At 44.9% G+C, this 20,497-nt stretch overlaps 1 protein-coding gene across 1 annotated transcript in view; it reads left to right on the top strand.

Annotated features, from left to right (window-relative positions):
• Positions 1-16,639, top strand: part of CAPN9 (calpain 9) — a 34,065-nt gene extending 17,426 nt beyond the window's left edge. Inside the window, exons 9-20 of the mRNA XM_080389309.1 lie at positions 3,486-3,646; positions 4,346-4,503; positions 5,163-5,371; positions 5,963-5,999; positions 7,530-7,610; positions 8,135-8,192; positions 8,757-8,821; positions 11,158-11,226; positions 12,619-12,697; positions 13,367-13,483; positions 14,512-14,570; positions 15,360-16,639. Coding sequence (XP_080245435.1) covers positions 3,486-3,646; positions 4,346-4,503; positions 5,163-5,371; positions 5,963-5,999; positions 7,530-7,610; positions 8,135-8,192; positions 8,757-8,821; positions 11,158-11,226; positions 12,619-12,697; positions 13,367-13,483; positions 14,512-14,570; positions 15,360-15,386 — 1,120 coding nt within the window. The 3' untranslated portion in view covers positions 15,387-16,639. The remainder of the gene's footprint in view (positions 1-3,485; positions 3,647-4,345; positions 4,504-5,162; positions 5,372-5,962; positions 6,000-7,529; positions 7,611-8,134; positions 8,193-8,756; positions 8,822-11,157; positions 11,227-12,618; positions 12,698-13,366; positions 13,484-14,511; positions 14,571-15,359) is intronic.
• The last annotated feature ends 3,858 nt before the right edge of the window (positions 16,640-20,497 follow it).

Raw genomic sequence — 20,497 nt, 5'->3', positions numbered from 1 at the left:
TTTTTTTTTTCTTTGGTTTGTTGTTTTGTCTGTTTTTGACCTGGCTACAGCTGGAGCTTGTGGGGTGAATGAAAAGGAGGCAAAGACTTTACCTGGAATCCAAGTAACTCCAGTAAGTCTCTCAATACCAGGGCATGACTTAAATCCTGACTGTGTAATGGAGGTACAAGTGTGCAAGTAGGCATCAAAGGAGCAGTGAAATTAATTAAAAAGTCGTCTGTCCAACAGAGCTGAGCTGACAAGTAAGTCCTTGGAAGGCCAATAAAAATTAATGAAGTTGGGAACACCCAGACAAACGTTGGCTTTCCTCATCCAAGCATCTCAGCCATTCAGAGCAAAACCAAAAGCCATTGGGACTGAAATTTCTGCTGAAGGGGTTAAGTGGACAAAAATCATATGCATAAGGAAAGAAATGCTTCCAAAACCAGCCAGGCAAGTTCGATACCAGCTAAACCCTCCACCCAGTCCATCAGACTTATTTTTCCTAACACCTTTTGACTTCTGTGTATTTCTCTAAGGAGTGTTTGCCTCTTTGCCCCCTTGTAAGCCACACCTTGATGGTTTCCCCATCAGGCTTCACATACAGACTTTACATGTGCAATAATGTGATGTATCCCTAAAGACATTAAAAAGGTCAGATGAGGAAAGAGATGAACACAGCTGCTTCTCTCCAGCTTTCAGTTTGCTCCTACTGTGGTTCTTGCTGATGCAATTTAGCTGAGGAGATGGCAAATGAGGTATATTCCTGCTTCTGCAGCTGAGGACCTTCGGCTGGTCTATTCAGCACTTGGCTTGCCTCCCTGGAAAGCTTGGGTAATCTTTATGAGGTGCTTTGAATTCTGCTGCTAGAAATAGTGAGCAGCAAAGTAATTAGGTCTTCAAGGGTTCAAAACATGATCTCAATGACATGCATTATTATCTTTGGGCTTAGCAAATAACATAAGGTGCAATGGGGCTCCTCTCCTTGTTGAACACAACCAGTTTTTACTGAAGTAGACTTCAGTTTTACAGTCACCGAGCTCTTTGGGCTGTCTGGAAGCTGAAAGACAGCCTAAGAAACCTACTATGCACTCATGAACAACTTCTTTAACTGTGCTGCAGGTGTTGGACCCAGCTCATTCCATGTGCTGACTGCACACAAAGCAATGGTCATTTCTCCTACACAGGCTCATTTCTGTTAAATGAAAGAGAAGAAAGTAGACACATACCTGTTTGTTCTCATGTATTGTGTTAGACTTCATCAGCAAGGGAAATCAGATCAAAAACTATGAAACATTTAAAGCAAGACAGGTGTCATAACATCAGAGTGTCTTCAGTCAATGCAGAAAGGCAACACAACTGTAGAGGACAACATGGGATAAGGCAGCCAAGGTCAGAAACATCATCTAATAAGACCTTTTGTCCCTTTTGTTCTTTGAATTTCTGAGAACAGAAGAAAATCTTCATGACAATATGCTGAAGGCTGACTGACCTCATTAATTACACCAAAGATATGTTGGCTACATATTAGTCGTTCAATCTGGTCCAGATGCTTCTACTCAATGTGAAGAAGGCATGCTGCTATTGGCTAAGAAACCAGCTTCTCACTCACTCTAGTCCCTTCCCTCCCAAAATCAGAGGGTCACAGTCTTCTCTTCCCTTCACCAGTACAAATCCAGTACAGTCCTAGGGAAGTCAGACCAGGTGTTTTACCTCTTAGGAGCCAAATCTGATCTATAAAGTGCAACTCCTTCATCTGCTTGGCAGTATGTTTCCAAAGAGCCCAAAATTGCATAGTGTGGCCAGGAAACCAAGCCACTTGGAGATAGATTTTGCTGTGCTGCACCTGCTCTAGTGTACTGAGCATCAAAGTGAGAATCAGCCGTGCCTAGGGTTAGCAGCATGTGGGAATAGCCAACAAGAAAGAGGATAGGGCTCAGGAAAGCAAACCCTGCTGTTTCTTCCCACACTGAGAACAAGTTGTAAAATGGCTCATAGCAAGTGTAAATTAAGACCACCACAGACATCTACTATTTATGCAGCAGAAAAATGGAGCTAGCTGTGTTTAGTTAACTACCCTGAGGACTAGCTGGGTCCTATCTGCTGCCACTGCCACAGATAAATGTGTGGTCTTGGAGAGATTTTGCTCTCCTGCTACTCCATTTTGTTGCTAAGCATCAGACACTGGAGGAAAAGGATAGTTATAGAAGTTAGTGTTAGGGAGGAGATCCATTTCTGTACATTTTTTCTATGGTCTGTGGAGAGAGAGGGGCTCTTACAGATAGTGATTGAGAGCGGAGGACACACCTGGGTGCTAGATCACCCTCAGGAAGGTCTAATACCTCTACTCTTTTACAGAGGGAAGTTCTGCCTATGAAGGCTACCCTCAGTCTTAGAGCATATGGGCCTCCCGTCCTTGCAGCGCCCACCTTGCAAGCTGCTTTCTCTTAGAGAGCTTCCCTGCTCTGTTTCTTTTGCCCAAGGCTGCACACCATGCCCAGTGGTGCCTGGCTGTGACTGTCCCTTCGCTTGGCTGTTTGCTCAATCCTGAACACCAGGCTCCTTGGCTAGCAGGGCTGTTGGTATCTTTTTGCCCTTTTACTTGCTGGACAAAATCACATTGCTTATCTGCTTCTTGGCACACTGAGCAAGCTAATTTCAACCAGCCCAGCCTAGCAGCTCAAAACTATCCATATTGTGGCATTTGCTTCCTCCTTCCCGTGGCCATGTATATGTATCCACCTTGGATATAAAATATATATAGCGCAATCTATGTGACACAGTAGCAGGCAGAAGTTTCTATACCACCTTCAAGGGCAGGTTGGAGCCACCACTCAAGTTGGAACACAATTTTTAGCTCTTGTGTTTGGTGTGTGTTTTTGCTAGGACAAGGTTCCAGGCACCCATGAGGGAGGGGAGGGTGAGCAATTTGAGCCTAGGCACCTTAGCAGAGGCCCAAATGGGACTTTAACTGCAGTGTGGACAGGTTAACCATGCCATGGCTTGGCTAATCCATCACCATATGTCCCCTGTACTGCTGGCACGCGGCTGGCATGGAACACACTGCTGATTTGTAAGCAGACTTAGCTCCTGCACAGATGTCTGCCATCCTTTGGTGACTCTTCAGCAATATAGATGCAGCCATTAAGGCCAGGATGGTGTTGGTGAAGTAACTCTTTTCACCATAGGCTTTGTGCCAGTGTCGCTTCTTTCCATCTTATACTCAACCGAAATTGAATAAAATCAACAGTTGTAGTACAAAAAGAAAGGTGTAAGAGATATCAGAAGGAGACCCAGACAATAAGGTTGCTTGTGTTTTACACCACAGTGAGCAAGAGCTAGCTTCTCCCCTGGTACACTTTGGCACTTGTCCATGGTCACTGAAACTATTCAGACCCACGTGAGCTGGTGATCTGGCCCTAGGACTCTGGGGAGTAAAGACTTCTGCTGGACAACCTTCACTGAAGTGAGTGACTGCTTGTTCCTTCCCACGTCTTTTCACTCAGGATGAGATTTGAAGACTTCAAAGTGCATTTTGATAAAGTTGAGATCTGCAACCTGACTCCGGATGCCCTGGAAGACAGCGCTGCCCACAAGTGGGAGGTGACCATCCACCAAGGGAGCTGGGTCCGGGGATCCACTGCAGGAGGATGTAGAAATTTTCTAGGTAAATACACGCTGCTTTGAAAATGAGAAGCAGGCACTGAAGTCTTTACCCACCCTCAGCCACCTCTCCTGTTACCCCATAGCCAGAATTGTGGGTGCAGGCCAGGCCAGCTGAGTCTCAGCTAGCAGGAACCAGCCAAAAGGAAAAACGTTCATATGGTCCGACTTGAGGCTTTGCGGTTAAAAAGCTGCTTTCTTTGCTCTCAAGTTTGTTGGATCTGATTTGCCTCTCATTTACATTTGCATGATCAGGACTAGCTCCAAATAACTCACTGAAACTGCAGCAGTAAGTGTAAAATGAGACAAAAATCCAGTTCAGCCAGCATGTTTATGTGGCTCCGAAGTAGTGACATGGATCTGAACTGTGTTACTCCGGTCTGGCACCAGCACTATGAGATCATTGTAGCTATGTACTTTTAACAAAATCCCATCTGACAACTTTATTTAAACCATGGTAACTTAATAAAGTATCAGCCCTAAAATCTTTTCTACACCTAGTTCCATGAAGGACTTTGGGATTTGGCTTGTTTTCTGCACAGCTTAGTGGAAAGAAGCATGACAGCTAATGGAAAAACTAAATTTGAGCAAAACCTCAGCTCAATTGTCCTTTTTGTCTTCTTTTTTTTTTATTATTATTATTAGTAGTGGTGGTATTATTATTCTGAGGAAATAAACTCTCTGGTGTTCTTTACATTGGCAGAGACTTTCTGGACAAATCCACAAATCAAGCTACATTTGACAGAGAAAGACGATGGACAAGATGACTGCACATTCATAGCAGCACTGATGCAAAAGGATCGCCGTAAACTCAAGAAGCTTGGTGCTGAAATGCTAACCATTGGCTACTCTATTTATGAGGTACTTTATTACTTTTACAGTGCAGTAGCCACACTATCAGTATTAGCATCTTTCTCTGAGTTTGTACCCCTGCCAGTCATCATGTGGTTTTAGAGCCCTTGCTCTTAAAATAATCTCAGTTACGTTGAGCTCCATGGAGAATTTTGATGTGGTCAGCATGGAGCCCTCTCAGAGGAGGATTTAGGAGTCCCTACAGGGCCATGGGTTATCAGGACAGACTCCTCAGTCCCATGATTCTGTCATCCATTGCCTGGCTCCCCGAGAGGGAATGTTGCTCCTTATGAGCCTCTTGGGGTGCATCACACACAGGAGTGCCTGACCCTGAGCGAGGTTGGGATTGGCAAATCTGTTGTCACTGCTCTGTGACACCCTGTCTGAGACGGTGATATATAATGGTGCGGAATGTTTAAGCAGCAAGACAATGTTCTAGCGTCCTCTTAGACTGCCTTATGGGCAGGAAAGGACCACCAGCAATAGGTCCTTGCCATAAGGTGGGAGCTAGGTTGCTGTGAGCAGCTGGGTGAAGGGATCAGAGTCAGGGTCACAGCCAGGGGAGAGGTTTGTGCCAGGCAGACTTTGGCTCTGTGACTGGGAAAGGGGCAAGCATGGCCCCCAGCACACCCCAGACAGTGCACTGCTGCCTTTGTTTCCACTCTTAGAACCCTGGCAGAGACGGACACTTGGGCAAAGACTTCTTCAGGTACCACCCCTCCAAGGCCAGGAGCAAAACCTACATTAACTTAAGGGAAGTATCTAACCGATTCAAGCTGCCGCCAGGAGATTACATTCTTGTTCCGACCACATTTGAGCCACACCAGGAGGCAGATTTCTGCCTGAGGATTTTCTCTGAGAAGAAGGCCATCACCGAGTAAGTCAGCAGTGAGCCCTGGTGCTCACCTATGCATGGGGCTGTGGCTGCTGAGGACAGTTTGGCTGCTGGGCACCCATCCCTACAGCAGAGCCCTGGCAGGGAAAGCTCCTGATGGCTTGCTTTTGCATTTGCCCATTTTTGCTAAACCTGAGGAAATAGGGCTTGCCATGGTGAATCTGGTGGAAGCTTGACAAGGAAAAGTTGCTAGCTACCTGGTACTGTTCAGGAATCTGTGAACGCAGCAGTATTTGTTTCCTCCCAAAGTTTATCCAAATGAGAAATTTATCTTAAAAAAGGGTATTGAGGAAAAAGTGAGTTCACAATGAATAAAGGATGAAATTAATTCCTGAGCAGACAGCATGCACAGCTATGCCCTCCCTGAGTCCTGCTTAAAGTCTGCTTTAAGGGCTTATACCAAAATTTAAACAGTGCAAATATCTGATTGTCTGATGAATTTTATCTAAACTTAAACTGTTCAGTAAAAAATGCAGTTTTATCATTCACCTCTGGAAAATGTAATAAGCAAACTTTCACCCTAGGCAGATGTTGTATATCTTCAGATACCGAATAAGGTTTTGTTTTCTCCAGGGATCTAGATGAAAACGTTGCCATTGATCTCCCTGAGGTAAGTCTACAGAGTTAAAATAGCAAGAGAATAGCTCAGCAGAAGCCAGCACACACTGCTTTTACTGTCTTTGGCTAAAACACGTTCATTTCACAGGAATGTTACACAATTGCCAGCTTTGTGTATGTGACTGAAGCAGTCAGTTCTGCTGAATATGGTAAAAGAGCTGTATCAAAATCATAATTGCTATGCTTCTGCACTTGCTTCAAGGCAGTCGGCATCAGCCAGCACCAGAGGTGGCTATCAGCCACCCTGGGTGGGCTGAAAGCCCAGCCGTTAGCACCTGGGAGGCACACGGCCATTCATACCTTTTAGAATTTTATTTATTATGAAAAAATAAGAGGCAAAAGAATGTCCACAGACCTACATTCGTTTTGCATACAAATATCCTTATTTTGCTTAGCAGTATCCTCAGGGCTTAGGAAGGAATGCTTGATACATATGTGTGCCTACTGAAATGATTAAATTCTTTTTGTTTCTGAATGTCCTGGTCTGCCTGCTGAGCAGTAATTGCAGCTGAATCTGAGTCAGCTCCTGTTTAAGTGTATCCCTGCAAATAAGCCATTAATTGTGGTGTGCCTTCCCATGGAAACAAGTTAAGCCAGGTTCTCATGTGTCCCTCTTTACCGAAAGCTCTCCTCCGGGGACCAGCTAACAAGTGCATCTCCATTCCTGGGATCCCAGGGCCATGTTCAGTAGCAAGGTAAATCTGTTCCCCTGTCCCAGTACCATCAAGGGACTGCATCCAAACTTGTGCAGAAGGAAGTGAGGAACATATATACGGCCAAAAAAAAGTGTGAGTGGCCAAGCGGTGTCACCAGTGCCACTTTGGTGACAGTGCACTAAATAGCACCCATGTTGGCTCTTCTGTGGGTAGAGAAAACGAAGCTCAATTCTCTGCTTCCTGTGCTGTGCTGTTGCCTTCTTTCCCCCCATTTTTTTGGCCCAAGAGCTGCTCTCTGTTCACATGGTCATCCTAACTACAGCAGTGGCTCTACACCGTTGCATCTCTCTGCTCATGAGTGTAGACTGAAGCCTGGACTCTACACCCTTGTGAGGGCACTGAGGCACTGAGCTGGCAGCCAGCCAAAAGTGCATCCAGGCTCAGGATGGCGCTGAGTGATGTGCCAATGTGCGCCCACCTCTGGCTGGTGCTCTCAAGAAGGGAGAGGGGTCCCTGGATGATGCCGCTAGAATGAGCTCTGTAGAGCTGTGGTTGTGCATGGACTGGGGAAGCAGAGTGGTGCAGGGGTGGGATGAGAGGAGTGGTGTTTTCCAGGATGGGTGCTCCAGGTTTTGACATAGCCAGGACAATGGCACACTACACAGTCCCGTGGGTGAAGGAAATGAGGAGGTGAGGCTCCCCTCAGACAGCTAGATGGTTGGGAGGCCTCAGGTCTAGCAATGTTCGAGAGCATGTGTATCCTTATTTTAAGAGGTACTGTAGTCCCCTGATGCACCCAGGGGCTATGGGCAGGACAAATGTCATGTTTTACAATTCTTACAATGACTTGCGTGTTGACATTGCAGCCTCTAAACCCAACCCCAAGCCCACAAGAAACGGAAGAAGAAAAGCTGTTCCAGGCACTGTTTGCGCAGATTTCAGGAAAGGTGAGTGCAAAACCCTTGTGGGCCACAGCAAGGTGTAGAAAGAGGGGACACACTTCTGTTCCCACCCAGGGCCAGGTGAAATGAAAATGACGTGTCTGGGGAGGAGAATGCGTAGTTGTAGTGTGTTCTTTGGGCACCAGATGTCACCACGCCTGGTGTCTAGATGGAGAAGAGGGCAGTCCCCGGTGAGCAAGCAGGTGGACCAAAGCTAGAGCTCAGGCTCTAGGGAAGCCTACCTGGTTCGGTGTCCAGCTGCAGTTTACTTTTCCTTGAATCAATGGTTACTGTTTAAGTTCTCCTTCAGACAGTCTTGTGCACAGCAGCACTTTTGTATTTCGCCAGCCCTTTAGTGTTTAGCCTTTTGGGGGGTTTTGTATGGTTCTCTTTTCCTGAGTTGCAATAAAGTACAGATGGGTGATGTTTGTGCTTTCTGTGTTTTTTCTTATGTCTGATTACAGAAGCATTCAAGTAACAGATGCTGCGCTTTTTTTTTTTTTTTCTTTTTTTTTTTTTTTTTACTTTAGGACATGGAGATAGCTGCGGAAGAACTCAAATATGTTCTGAATGCTGTATTAGAAAAAAGTAAGTGCTCTAAGTTAAGGGCGGTAAAGAACTTTATAAAAGCTGCCATTAAATTCACTTACAGGTGGAAAAATAAAAGCTGTGTTATGACTCCTGCCTGGTGTCCTCCAGCCAGCCAGTGCAGATCCAGGAAAGCGTCCATGATCTAACCACGAGCTTGCCCTGCCTCCAGCATGATCCATGCCAGCTCAGTGAGACCAGCTCTCCATTGCACTGCTGCTCTGCTGTGGAAAGACAGGTGCTGGGCTGGGACTTGTAAGACCTGAATGTAGTTCATCACCCTGCTACAGACCCTTTGTATAATGGGAAACCTGGTGTCCTCTGAACCTCATCTCCTGATACACAAAACAAGGACAGTATTTCCTGTCATATCTTCAGTAAATACTTCTTTTGTCTGGACTGTGACTTCTCTATAGTAAGGGCTGTCTTCATCTTCCACCATACAGGTCCTCCTACGAGGAATAAGAGCCAGCTATCTCTGCTTATGAAAACCAGTTTTCTACTTTCAGTTTATAAAAGGCAGATTTACCCAATGACTTCTTTCTTATTATTGTCTTTTTTCAGCAAAGAACATCAAATTCAAGAACTTAAGTCTCATTTCATGCCGAAATATCATTTCTCTTATGGATGTATCCTTTCAAATACGTGCTCATGAGGCTAAGTGAATAGTGAATGTAATTGTCCATAGCATTGGAACCTGTCATAGCAACCACCAGAGATGAATGTGGTAATGTCGTGCCAAAACACTACCCAAAGAAAAAGATTATATGGAAGTTGTATCATGATTTTCATTCTAGAAATTTAGGGTTAGGAGCTTCAAGTCAGACCTTTTTCTGCTGCAGACTTAAAGACAGATGCTTTAATGCTGACCACTTTTAAAAGTAATTCTCAGATTACTTCTGTATAGAACAGTGCATTTTTCAAGCTGTGCTTTATTTGAAAAAGGTCTAGAAGAGATAGGTCAAGAAAGGTCTGTTGTCTGGAGGGTTAAATTCACCAGACAGGGTCAGAAATTAAGGTTCAGCAGGGTGTTGAAAATTACTGATATCAAAGCTGTGGTTATTTTGACAAGCAGACTAAAAGCTGGAAAATCTGGTCTTTCAGCTGGATCCTGGAACTCCAGGAAGCAGACATGTGGGCGAGAGTTGTCTGTCCAAATTTAGGCATTTGTGGTGTAGGTGTCTACATCTAATCTGGCTTTCTAGACTTCCTTTGTAGATAGTGAAAAGGGTGGTATAATTATCATCTTGGATGCACCTAACTGTGAGGGATGCTAAATGGCTGCTCAGACATTAGGTGAGATGAATCACAGCCCTGGGTACTCCTCCACCAGATTCATCCTTTGCAATGTTCTGGTGCCTGTTGAGTTTGCTTAGCATGGCTTCTGCTCAGGTAGAGCTATTTTTTGCGGTGTGCTTTCCTGACAGACAATTTTGTTACACGTGAGACATAACAGATACAGTCCTAACAAGGCAAGTATCTAATATTTGGTTTACATCTTGCTTGTTCAGCTTAGAAGCTCTTATCTTTTGCTTTCATTGTTCCAGCCCATGACAGAGGTAACATCCTCTCAAACATTTCTAACAGAAAACCAAACCAGACAAAACTGTACCCTGTTAAAGCTATGTCCATAGCATTAAAATTCCGTGCAGATCAGTCACCATGCATATGCAATAAGAAACAGAGGACCAGTCCTAAATTTCCTCCCTTAAATACCAAGCTTCAGGAGGGAGCTGGTCCATGTTCTTGTCTCATCCTTACATGGTATTGGGACAGAGCCAGGGTGTGCACTTGACCCAGGAGCATGGCAGCAGTCCTAGGTTTACTATTTAGGATATAACTAAATAGTTTCCATGATTTGCAATGCTTCCAAGCAAATCTCTGCATAGTTTTGAATAAATGGGGAGACATCTCTTCCTCTGCTTTGGAAGCACAAGGAATGCAAACACAACCATCTCACTCTGGACATGGTATTTGGAGCACAATGGAGGAGCAAAATGACATGAATGCAAACCCAGGTCAACACTGGCAGAGTCCCTGCCGTGTCACATGCCACTGAATTCCCTGGCTACAGTCACCATGCAGTGGCATGGAGCGAGGGCAAAGTTCTACATGAGCCCAGGAAGAAGAATCTGGCTGGGTAAAAAGACAAACTTTTTGCAGCATGGGATCTGTGGGTACCCTCCAAATGCCAACAGTGTAGGTGCTTCAGTAATGGCAGGCATTAGCTAGACCCCACTTGGCACGTTTTGACCTTTGTGAATGCTGACGGAGCTAGCGTCCATCTGAGCACAAGCTTTGTCCTGGCAAGGGGGATGGAAAGGTGAAGGCAAATGGGCCCATTCCTTGCTCAGCGTTCCAGAGCAAGTGCCCCGTCCTGCAAGTGAGCTGTGCTTGGGTGACATCAGTAACTCAGTAAAACAGGTATGAAGACCCTCACACTTCAGGGCAGGCCAGGCAAATCTAGTCACTGCCTCTCAGACCCGCTATACAGACCTTTTTTCCAGACCATGAAGACCAGACTTTGCCAACCCCACCCCACCACTCCCATTAATTTTTGATAGAGCCATTGCAACAAAGCGTGGTCTCTAGATAACAATACTGAATAGCGCACTGGTTGACTAACTCCTTCGAGTACAGTAGCAATTTGTTTGAATTAGGTAATTTAATTCTCTGAATCATTTATATGCCATTTACAACCAAAGCTCTTCTTGCCTTAGAACAATTTGTCTTTCTCCTGTGGAGCCTGTATTGCTCAGCTGTGTTTTTATATCACATAATGTTCCCCAAGTAGCACAGCCACAGCCACGACTGCACCTTATGAGCAATCCCAGTATTGGGTTCAGTGGCACCATAGGCTTTCCAGGCAACTTCACATTTTCTGCTTAAAGGAGCAGTGCTGAGTAATTCAGACAGAATTTGGACCCTCATATAACAAATCCTTTTCCTTGATTCAGATTACCAGACTAGTGGCAACGGGAAACTGGAATTTAATGAGTTCAAAATTTTCTGGGAAAAAATGAAGAAATGGATAGTAGGTGACATTATTCATTGTATTTGTTTCTCCATTTCATTAGCTATTTCCTGCATAGCTTACTCTGTGTGCGCAGACAAAAATGGAGACAGGAGTGTTTATAAGCCATGAGTTCTAACTCAAAACAACTGTTTTAAAAGTGTGGGGGCTTGTTTTGGATAGTCAAAGACATTCTTAGCTTTCTGTGATGCTAAACCATAATGGTTTTCTGGAAATAACAGAGATTTTTGTAAGCAAATCAACTACGTTTGGGATAAAAAATGTAATGGGCACTAATAAGCAAGCCAATCAAAATAAAACTTAAAGGAGTTTCCATTACTGCTGTTGTACGGAAGAAGAAATTGATGATTCATGACTAGTAGGAAACAATCATTTCCTAAGTCATTGCATTTCCATTATTGATTTCTCAGGAGTCCACTGTACTGAAGCCTGGGAAAGTGTTGATTCTAATTTTAAACACATTTCCATGGCAGTAAGAATAAGTAAGCTTGTAGAATCAGGCCACAGACTGAATAGTCAAATAAAGACATCATAATTGTTTCCCCATGGTCATTAATAGTTTCTTCTGAATCGATGCTTTCTCCAAGCATTCAAAATATGCAGTTCTCTGTTTCATGTCTAGTCCACCAGAAATGGCAAACACTTTTTCTGGGTAATAATGTCACATCGCTTTTAACAAAGGACACACTGTTTTTTAACAAGGGGGGCTTGAGCGATCCTTGTATCCTGTAGGAAGCTTTGCATGTATATTTGCTGGAAAATTTGAAGCTGGATGTGATGACAGCTCTAAATCACTCATATTCCAAGGGAGGCTTGTGTTTGTTGTCTCATTAAAATGATGGAATTTAACTCCAGTTTAATAATTACTTAATAATTAGGTCAAAATTCAAACCATTTGTACCAGTTCTTTTGGTTGTATCATGAATGTTGCTGTTTAGATCTTTTATACCTAGAAGAAAATGAGTAAGTGACAATCTTAACTTCTTGTTAAACAATTTGTCTCTAGTCTTCAGAATTATACAGAAAAACAGAAAAAGAGGTTAAGAGAACATGTCAGTTAAGAGCTAAAAGACAAAGAACAATACATCCTTCCCAGATAAAATCACTTTTTAAGAAATCATGGAACATTTTATGAAAACCAACTCATTATTTTTTAATGCTTGGGTTTGGCAGTACGTTTAAGTTTCACAACAACCTATTCATATGACAAAGAGAATTGGGACCCAGATTTGCTCCTCCAGTTATAAAATCAGACTGTATCTAGACTAAAGTCTTGCCAGCTTTCTTAAATGCTTACATTACACAGAGATAAACCCCTTGCCTTTCTATGCCATATCTGCGCTCCCTTTTGTATGCAAATACTGAGCTTTCCATGTGCTCCTTTCATAACAGAATATCTTTCTTCAATTTGACTTTGATAAATCTGGCTCCATGTCCTCCTATGAGCTTCGCAGCGCTCTTAAAGCTGCAGGTAAGACAAGCATTGCATTTTATCTGGGAAACCTTTTGGGCAGATCGTCTGTGGGTGAAGCCGGCTGCAACCAATTATGCAGGCCAGGTACCCCTGAAAAGAGGGGAGTTCTAAACCCCAGAGAGGACTTGGGCACCTAGAGAGGACGTTAAGTGGACCAATTTTGCCCCAGATATCCCCAGCACTGCAGGGCAGTCAGAGAATGTTTACATTTTTATTGAACTCTGTTACAACAGGGCTGCACATGTGCAGCTTTAGACCCTGAAACAAACCACTTCGGAGTCTGTCTCTACTCAAGGGTCAGAGGAACAGTGAGCGAGCTGTTTGTTATACAGAGCAGTCAGTGCATTTGTATTTCATCACAAATTCTTTTCATTAAAGCTCCCAGTTTTGCAGAAATCCCTCCAAATTTCAACGATACAGAATGGTCCCTCATACACCAAAAAGTGCATGGGCTAGACACTGCAGTGACTGCAAAATTTCTTGTTCAGAGTTTTTTATTCATTGCAAGCTTAAAGAACTTTGTGGCCAGATTGTTTTCTGGATGGGTGTGTGCCACAGAGTATCCTCCCATTAACTGGTTTTCAAGACTAGTTGCTAGAGGTCTGCAGATTCTTCCCTGGCCTACAAGGTTGCTCACTTTTCCTTTGTGCCTGTGTCATTGGGAAGGATACCAGCTCAACAACTACCTGCTGCAACTGGTTGTCCTCCGATACTCTGACGAACAGTTCCAGATTGAATTTGATGATTTTCTGAACTGCTTAATTCGCTTAGAGAATGCAAGTCGTGAGTATCTTCTTCCTCTGGAATTTCTTCTCCTCTGAAAAAAAAAAATGTTTCACTTTCGGCTACTGTTGAGCATATTGCACGATATCTGAGGTCAAGTGTGTACATGGCTAACAGAAAGGAGCTGCATTTAGCATTTGCTTTTAGGGTGGCTTTTCTCCTGTAAAGTGAAAAATGTTCTGCTGCTAATGGAAAATTTCCCCATGTGAAAAGAGCCTGCTTCATAAACTCTGCAGCAACATAGAAGGCATGTGAAGAATGCTGGCAAAGTCCGTGTTATGTTAGTTTCTTGTGGCTCACCCATGAGCTTAATTTGGGATCACAGAAGTTCGAGGTTCAAATATTGCTTGTGCCTAATGCAAAGGGATAATTGGCATACACGTGAACAGTTATCTCCTGTACCTTTTACATAACTTTGCTTTTGGCTGAAGATATGGTGCCCTATAGCTCAAGGCACCCTAGGTGTCAGTTCATTTGTGCGCAGGTTCACTCTCGTTCCAGAGCAGCAGTAGTAGAGATAAGTAAAATGGCTGGATAAAAGCTGAAGGGTTCATTAGTGTGGCTCCAAATTCTAATCAAATGCAACTCTACGAGAAGCAAAATCAACTTTCTTCACTGATTTTTTGGTTTGTTTTGTTCTTCTCTTCACTTTCTGGTTTGATCTGTGGCAACAGAAGTAGTAAACTACCGAGAGGGAAAAGTTAAACAAGATATATAAAGAAAGGCAAATTGCTTGGCTTCATTTTGGAGTATCATCCGAATCCTACTGTTCAGCACACCCAGGACACCCTCTTCCAGTCGAGTCCTGAAGTGAGACTTGCAGAAAAGCCTTAAGTCAGCCAGACATTGCCTCTTGCAAGGACTTTGCTTTGTCAGAGCAGCTACCACCACCGAGCAATCCGAAGTGATCCGCCTTTGCGCCAGGCCCTCCCTCTCCCTGGCACGGCCACCCACTGTGGGATGGGGAGCTCATGTATGAATATGAATGAGGTGTATTTATAGCACTGGTGTCCTGTTTTTCATTTCAGGAGTATTCCAAGCACTGAGTGTGAAAAACAAGGAGTTCATTAACCTGAATATAGGCGAGGTATGAGCACAGCTTCAGAAACGCTGACAAAATGATGGGGCTTCTCTAGAGCTTTGTCCACTTGTAAGAACTGGAGTATTTCTGCATGACACTTCAGGTGACATCTATGGCCGTGAGAGTGGAGGGGGCACCTGCAGGATTCAGCAGGGCTGGGATTTTACAGTGCATGCACTGATTGCCTCTCCTCCATGCTATTTCCTTCCTTCCTTGCCCTCTGGTGTATTGACAACTTCCCATCCCCCTTTCTAGATTCTCTGGTTTTTCCTTCCTCAGGTGCCTGCTCTTGATGGGGGAAAGGGGAACCAGCAGCGATTCACTGTCCCTGATTTGTCCCCCAGGGATCAAATCAGCCTCTCCTGTGTATGTCCATCATCTGCTTCTCACACTGCTCAGCACAGGCTTCTTATTTTCTTGTGCTCTCTTTGTCTCCTTGTTGCATATGTGGGTTGTCTATCATTTTGCACTAACCCAAAGCTTCCTGGGGCAAGGCAGAATGAATTCCCTGGCAGAGTGTATGTGGGAGCCTGTGTGGACTGCTGGGATGCAGATAAAATCACTGCTGTTATCAGCATCTAGTGCTTGGAGAGCTCTGCCTCCTTCCCTCCAAGCACAAAAGTAAATGCTGGCTCAGGTCTCTCCTAAGGCAGGACACAAAAGTCAAGTAAGCAGTGGGGGGTTCAGAGTGAAGGCACTGCTTTTGAACATCTCTCTTCCATCAGGAGAAAGGGAGAGGAAGGGAGAAAGGCCTGCAATAATTTATTGTAAATTTGATCTTTCTTCCTGTATTAGTTTATCAACCTGGCAATGAACATCTGAAGAAGTCTGCCTTGGATTCTGGGAGCTTCTTGCAACATTGCTGCCGAGACTTCTGCCCCAGCAGCTGAGGTCCGCTTTGCATGCAAACGTTACCAGGAGATTTCATGCAGAGAAATATACATGCTGCCCATCCTTTCTGGTCTCCAGCCTTGTTGATGAGTTCAACAGTCAGATCACACTTTTGTTTTGGTTTTGGATTGGGCACACATGCCTCTCAAGCAGACTGAAACTGATGTCCCTGAGTGACCACAGGTTTTTATGAAATAGGACTGTATTTAATTTCAGCACAGCACGGACTACGGTGATTAGAAGTCTCTCCTGCTGCTTGGTTACAGATTACTGTAAGACGCTTTTGAAAATATAAGGTTGCATAAAACTTTGTTCAGTTTGGAATTTATTTCCAGGCATGCTGTTGGCTACATAACAAGTCCCCTTAGAACCATATGAATTGCAGTCTGGTGGACTGCAAACGAAGGAAGACTAGGGAATGTACGGATTAAAATTCATCCTTGAATATTTATGACAGAGGTCCCTGGTCCAGGTTTCCAAAGAAGGATGCTTAAGCTAAGGTTTGATATTCATCAGAAATTTAACTTAGGGAAAACTGTTGCATCTCACCTTTCCTTAGTCCTTCCTCTGCTACCCACAAAGTTCTTCTGCTACACACTTTGCTCTGTGGCCAGAGTGTGTCTCACAAGCCAATCTCTGTGATTTTGCATCTGTGACTTATAGTATTATTCATGTGATGTAGGTAGCCAGTGATGACTTAAAAAATAACAGTAATAGCAGCCAGGTACTTAAGAGGTCTTCATAGGATTTGTTTCCATCATTATCTTCATAATTTATGTCTATTTTATAATGAATCCACTGTCTGGATTTGTTTTCTAAAAACTTTCCTGCAGTGAAACAGATGGCCCTAGAATAGCCTTGCATTCCCGACTGTCCGGAATCACTGAGACAGCCAGGGGGTTGTTTTCTCTAGATTTAGACCTAATGAGCAATTATGGAAGGAAAATCAAGCTGCAGTAAAGGTGAAGCTCAAACAATGAAAAAACATAGGGATTGTGATGTTTGAAACACCCACTTTCCTTTTTTCTAACAATTATAATCTTGTAACTATGCAGAGAATGCTCTGAAGCTAACTAGAAGCTGAGCAAAAGCTAATGGTTGCGGTATTTGATTAACCGAGTTACTAAGCCCCATGAGGTGTATTGATTTTCAGATGTGCTGATTGTATGCCCTTTTGACAGCACGGGAGGAAAGTTTGGATTAAAATCTAGACTGTCCTATAAACATTCGGCCACATACTTGAAATGAAAGATCATGGGTCCTTAATTGGTTCATTGTGCGAGCTTAGATGTGGATACAAATTTGTTGTAACACAGCATCGTCCACAAGCTATGCAGAAGAAAGGAGATGTCTCCATGCCTGGCACCGCCAGTGTAGCTTTCTGTTCCTCTACATAGAGCTGGGAATGTCTTGGCAGAGTCAGGACTGATATAAGAAAATGGTGTATGTTGAGGTGGGAGCAATGGGGCACAGGCAAAAATCCTCACTGCATTTAAATCCATGCATTTAAGGAAAAAAAAACCACTCTGAGGTGTGTTCTGCCCACTCGGAGCAGTTGCTGGCTGGCTGTATCACAAGGAATTTGAGAGCTAACATCTGAGTTCCCTCTCCTGGGCAGCCAGCTCACTGCAGAGCCAAGGCCCCATCCTACCTTGGGGTCTACACAGCAGAGGTGTGTGTAAGGGGAGTTAAGTGGAAGAAAACCTGTACATACAACCAAACTGGCCCACGGCCACCCAGAGGCTGCTGCGGCACAGTCCCTATCTCACCACTTTGGCTATAAGGATATTTTGGGTGCCTGTGCTGAAAGCCTTGCTAAAGTCAAGGGGAAGAACAGAAGCTGCTCTTCCTTGTCCTATGCACCAGACCATTTTCTTTCTGCATTGGAGTAAGGCCCACCTTAAAAAGGGAGAAGTGACTTTAGAAGTAAGTGCAGGTGAGGATGGAGGATTAGATAAACCTTGGTAAAGGTTTCTTTTTGGTCTGTTATTATGCTGCTCGTGTGAGTGACCAAGTGGGTGAGTGAGAGATGTTTGACTTCACGGCCCCATCCAAGAATGATAGTCCTTCTCAGCACAGCACCCGCCCAGTGTTTGAGCAGGAGGGCAGCTCGGTGCCCAGAAGCAGGGGTTTGGGCTTACTGGTCTTCTTTTCTTTTAGTCAAGGATCTTGAAGTTAAAGCTAGATCTTGCTGCCTTCTCTGAATAAGATGTAGGTATGTTTGGCTCTGCAGCATTACAGGAGCCATGACAAATCACTTAGAATGATCCGAAATGTGTGTGAGTGGTGCACTCCCTAATGTGGTACACACAGACCTCCTTAGCAAGACCTGGCTCACGCTGGGACTCCTGCCTGTCTGCTAGTAGCAGTATTAATGGGGAACATGAGAAGGATTTTTCATAGTTATATTACTGGAAAAAAACCTAAAATTTACTTAGCTACAGCGTTGCAATCTGACCACGCTCTCCTACTCCATCACAGAACCAAAAATCTTTCTCTAAAACCAGCTGCTAAAGCCTCAGGCCAGATGTCAGTGGTGGCTGGCTGCTGCCCTGGGGCTAGGTATGTCTTCTGCTCCCCAGTGCCCTCTCAGCAGCCTCAGCTCCCCAAGATTTTGGGCAGTGCTCAGAGACATGGCAATTTAAAGGAACAACGTCAACTCAAGGCATAAGCTCGTTGAGGGGGGGTCATTTGGCATTTGTCCCAAGCTCAGCCAGCCCCACCACCCTTACCGCCCTGACGGTAGGTTTGTCAATGGCATTTTCCTGTCTTGAAGAAGGTTTCCTGCCCGACCTGTTGACGAGGCCAGGAGGGATATAGTCAGTGAAAACTACCACGAAGAACTGCTGTAAGAATGTAAAGAAGCAGAAAAATAGTGAAACTGCATTCTGCCATGTCTCTGTGCAAACAGAGGCAGAAACTGTCAATACACATTATGGCCACAATTTTGGTCAGAAGTATCCTGTGCTTCTTCAAAAAGCTCCCGAGGAGTGGCTCGGCATTGCTGAGTCTTCAACAGCAAGACTTGTCTCAGGAATGTATATTTTTTTCACTGGTTTATTTTAATCTCTGCTAGGTTGGGGGGGGCAAACTCTTGTGTGAGCACAGGGAGTGCATGAGGCATTGTAGGGGTGGTGAGGAGAGAAAAGGGAAAAAGTGAAGTTCAGCCGTCCCACTGCTGGCCAACCCTCCCTATTGTGGTGCTGTGGCATCAGGCAGGAGAGATGCTAGAAGTGATACGGTAGTTTACCCCGTTTATAACAGTTGTGGTTACTTCCAGTCATGAAAACTAAATATTTGTGATTAGATACCGAGTTACCTAAATGATGTTAATTTCAGCCGCATCATCACTCCCACTCCTCCCCCGTCTCGCCCCTGAAATATTTGATTTATTGTGCTTTTTGACTCGTGGCAGCATATGTTTTGGAAGCACGTCAGAGTGCTGAGGGCAGTTTATAACGTTCCCAGTAAGGCTGGAACTTCAACATTTTTTAAATTAATTACAAATACTTGCTGATTGAGGTAAACACACAAGCTGTCAGCAATTGCCAACAGCTATCTTTTGCACGTCAGCTACTTATAAAAGCAAGTGTGTTATAAACTGCTCTCCTGAAAACTAATTAATTTTTATCCTTTGCCCTTTGCATGGCCCTTCAAGGGAAGTCAGCTCCACTGAGCAGGGTTTGGCCTCCTGAGCAGCTTGGATACCTCTGTATTATCTGTAGAGACAGAGTCATCAAACAGGGGCAAGGACAGCAGCAGGCATTAGTCACATGCCTGTTCTTCTGGCCCAAAGAACAGACGTCGTTTTCTTTGTTTTTATTTAAAATGCCTTGAACCAAAGTAAGATGGTGCATTCATCCCCATCTCCCCCTGATACACGGTCAGGAGTAGTGAATGTTTTCATTTCCAGGTGCTTCGTGAGAATACTCCAAGTGTACTTTTTTTCTTGGTTTTTCAGAGAGAAAAAAACGTTTATCCACCCAGATCTAACGACACATCCTAAGCAAGAGTGTCCATGTTTCACCTGCCCCCAGGGTGCCGCCTGCTCTGCGGGCAGCCGGCGGGGCAGCTGCCTGCATGCCCTGCCTGCAGAGCGGTGTTGGCCATGCCTGAGGGCCAAATTCCCTCACACCTTTGGGACAGCCCACCGGCGAGGACAGGGACAGGGAATGGGGTCCCCCCACGAGTGCCACACGGCCACCTCTCCTGGCAGACAGCCCCCCTGAGGGACACAGCCCAGCCCCTGCCCTGGCAAGGAGGGCGCTGCCAGCATTTTGTGACAATTTTATCCAGTTGCTAAGCAGCTGGGTCCCAGGGACACAAATACAGCAAAAACAAACCGCCCCAGGGGAAAACGCCTGTGCTGTTCTGGGAGGGCACTTCCCGCTTTGGGCCCATGGTCTCCCATGTCGCAGGGTCTCACGGGCTGTGGCAGGGTCTGTCCCAGGAGCTGAGCGAGGGTGACGGCATGTGCAGGGCTTTGGAAGGGGCGCTGGCAGCCAGGGTCCAAGCTGAGCTGCCTTCTCTGCTCGAGGCAGTGGCAGCGGAAGGCTGAGGGCACAGAGCCGGCTCTTGCAGCCCCTGCCAGCTGCAGCCGTGTCTGTGCAGGGCAGCAGTAACCATTGCTGGGGCCAGAGAGCAAAGCTGTGTCCAACCCTCCGGCCCAGCACTCAGGGCACCCGCTGCGATCTCTGCTCCTCTCAATGCTTAAGTGTTTGCAGCAAAATCATATTTTTAAATACCTATACGCTCCCTCGGCCATCCGTGACATCTCAAAGGACCGCTTTGTTTCAGTGCAAAGCAAAGTATCTCCAGCGTAGGGAGCTGAGAAGACCCCTACCACCACACCACAGTGACTCATAACCCAGTGGTTAGAGCAGGAACAGGAGATCTGAGCTCAAAACTTGAGCAGCTCAGATAACATTTACCTTTCTCCAGTCTCCTCCAGTCACTCAGCCTTTCTGCATCGGTTTAAGACCCAAATCAAAGGCTGTCAGCCATCCAGGAATTAATCTGTGGGACCTTTAGACAGATGCATC

This window comes from Falco punctatus (genome assembly GCF_963210335.1).
Source record: "Falco punctatus genome assembly, chromosome: 5".
NCBI classification, from domain to species: Eukaryota; Metazoa; Chordata; class Aves; order Falconiformes; family Falconidae; genus Falco; species Falco punctatus.
This window is presented reverse-complemented; position numbering and strand designations above follow the sequence as displayed.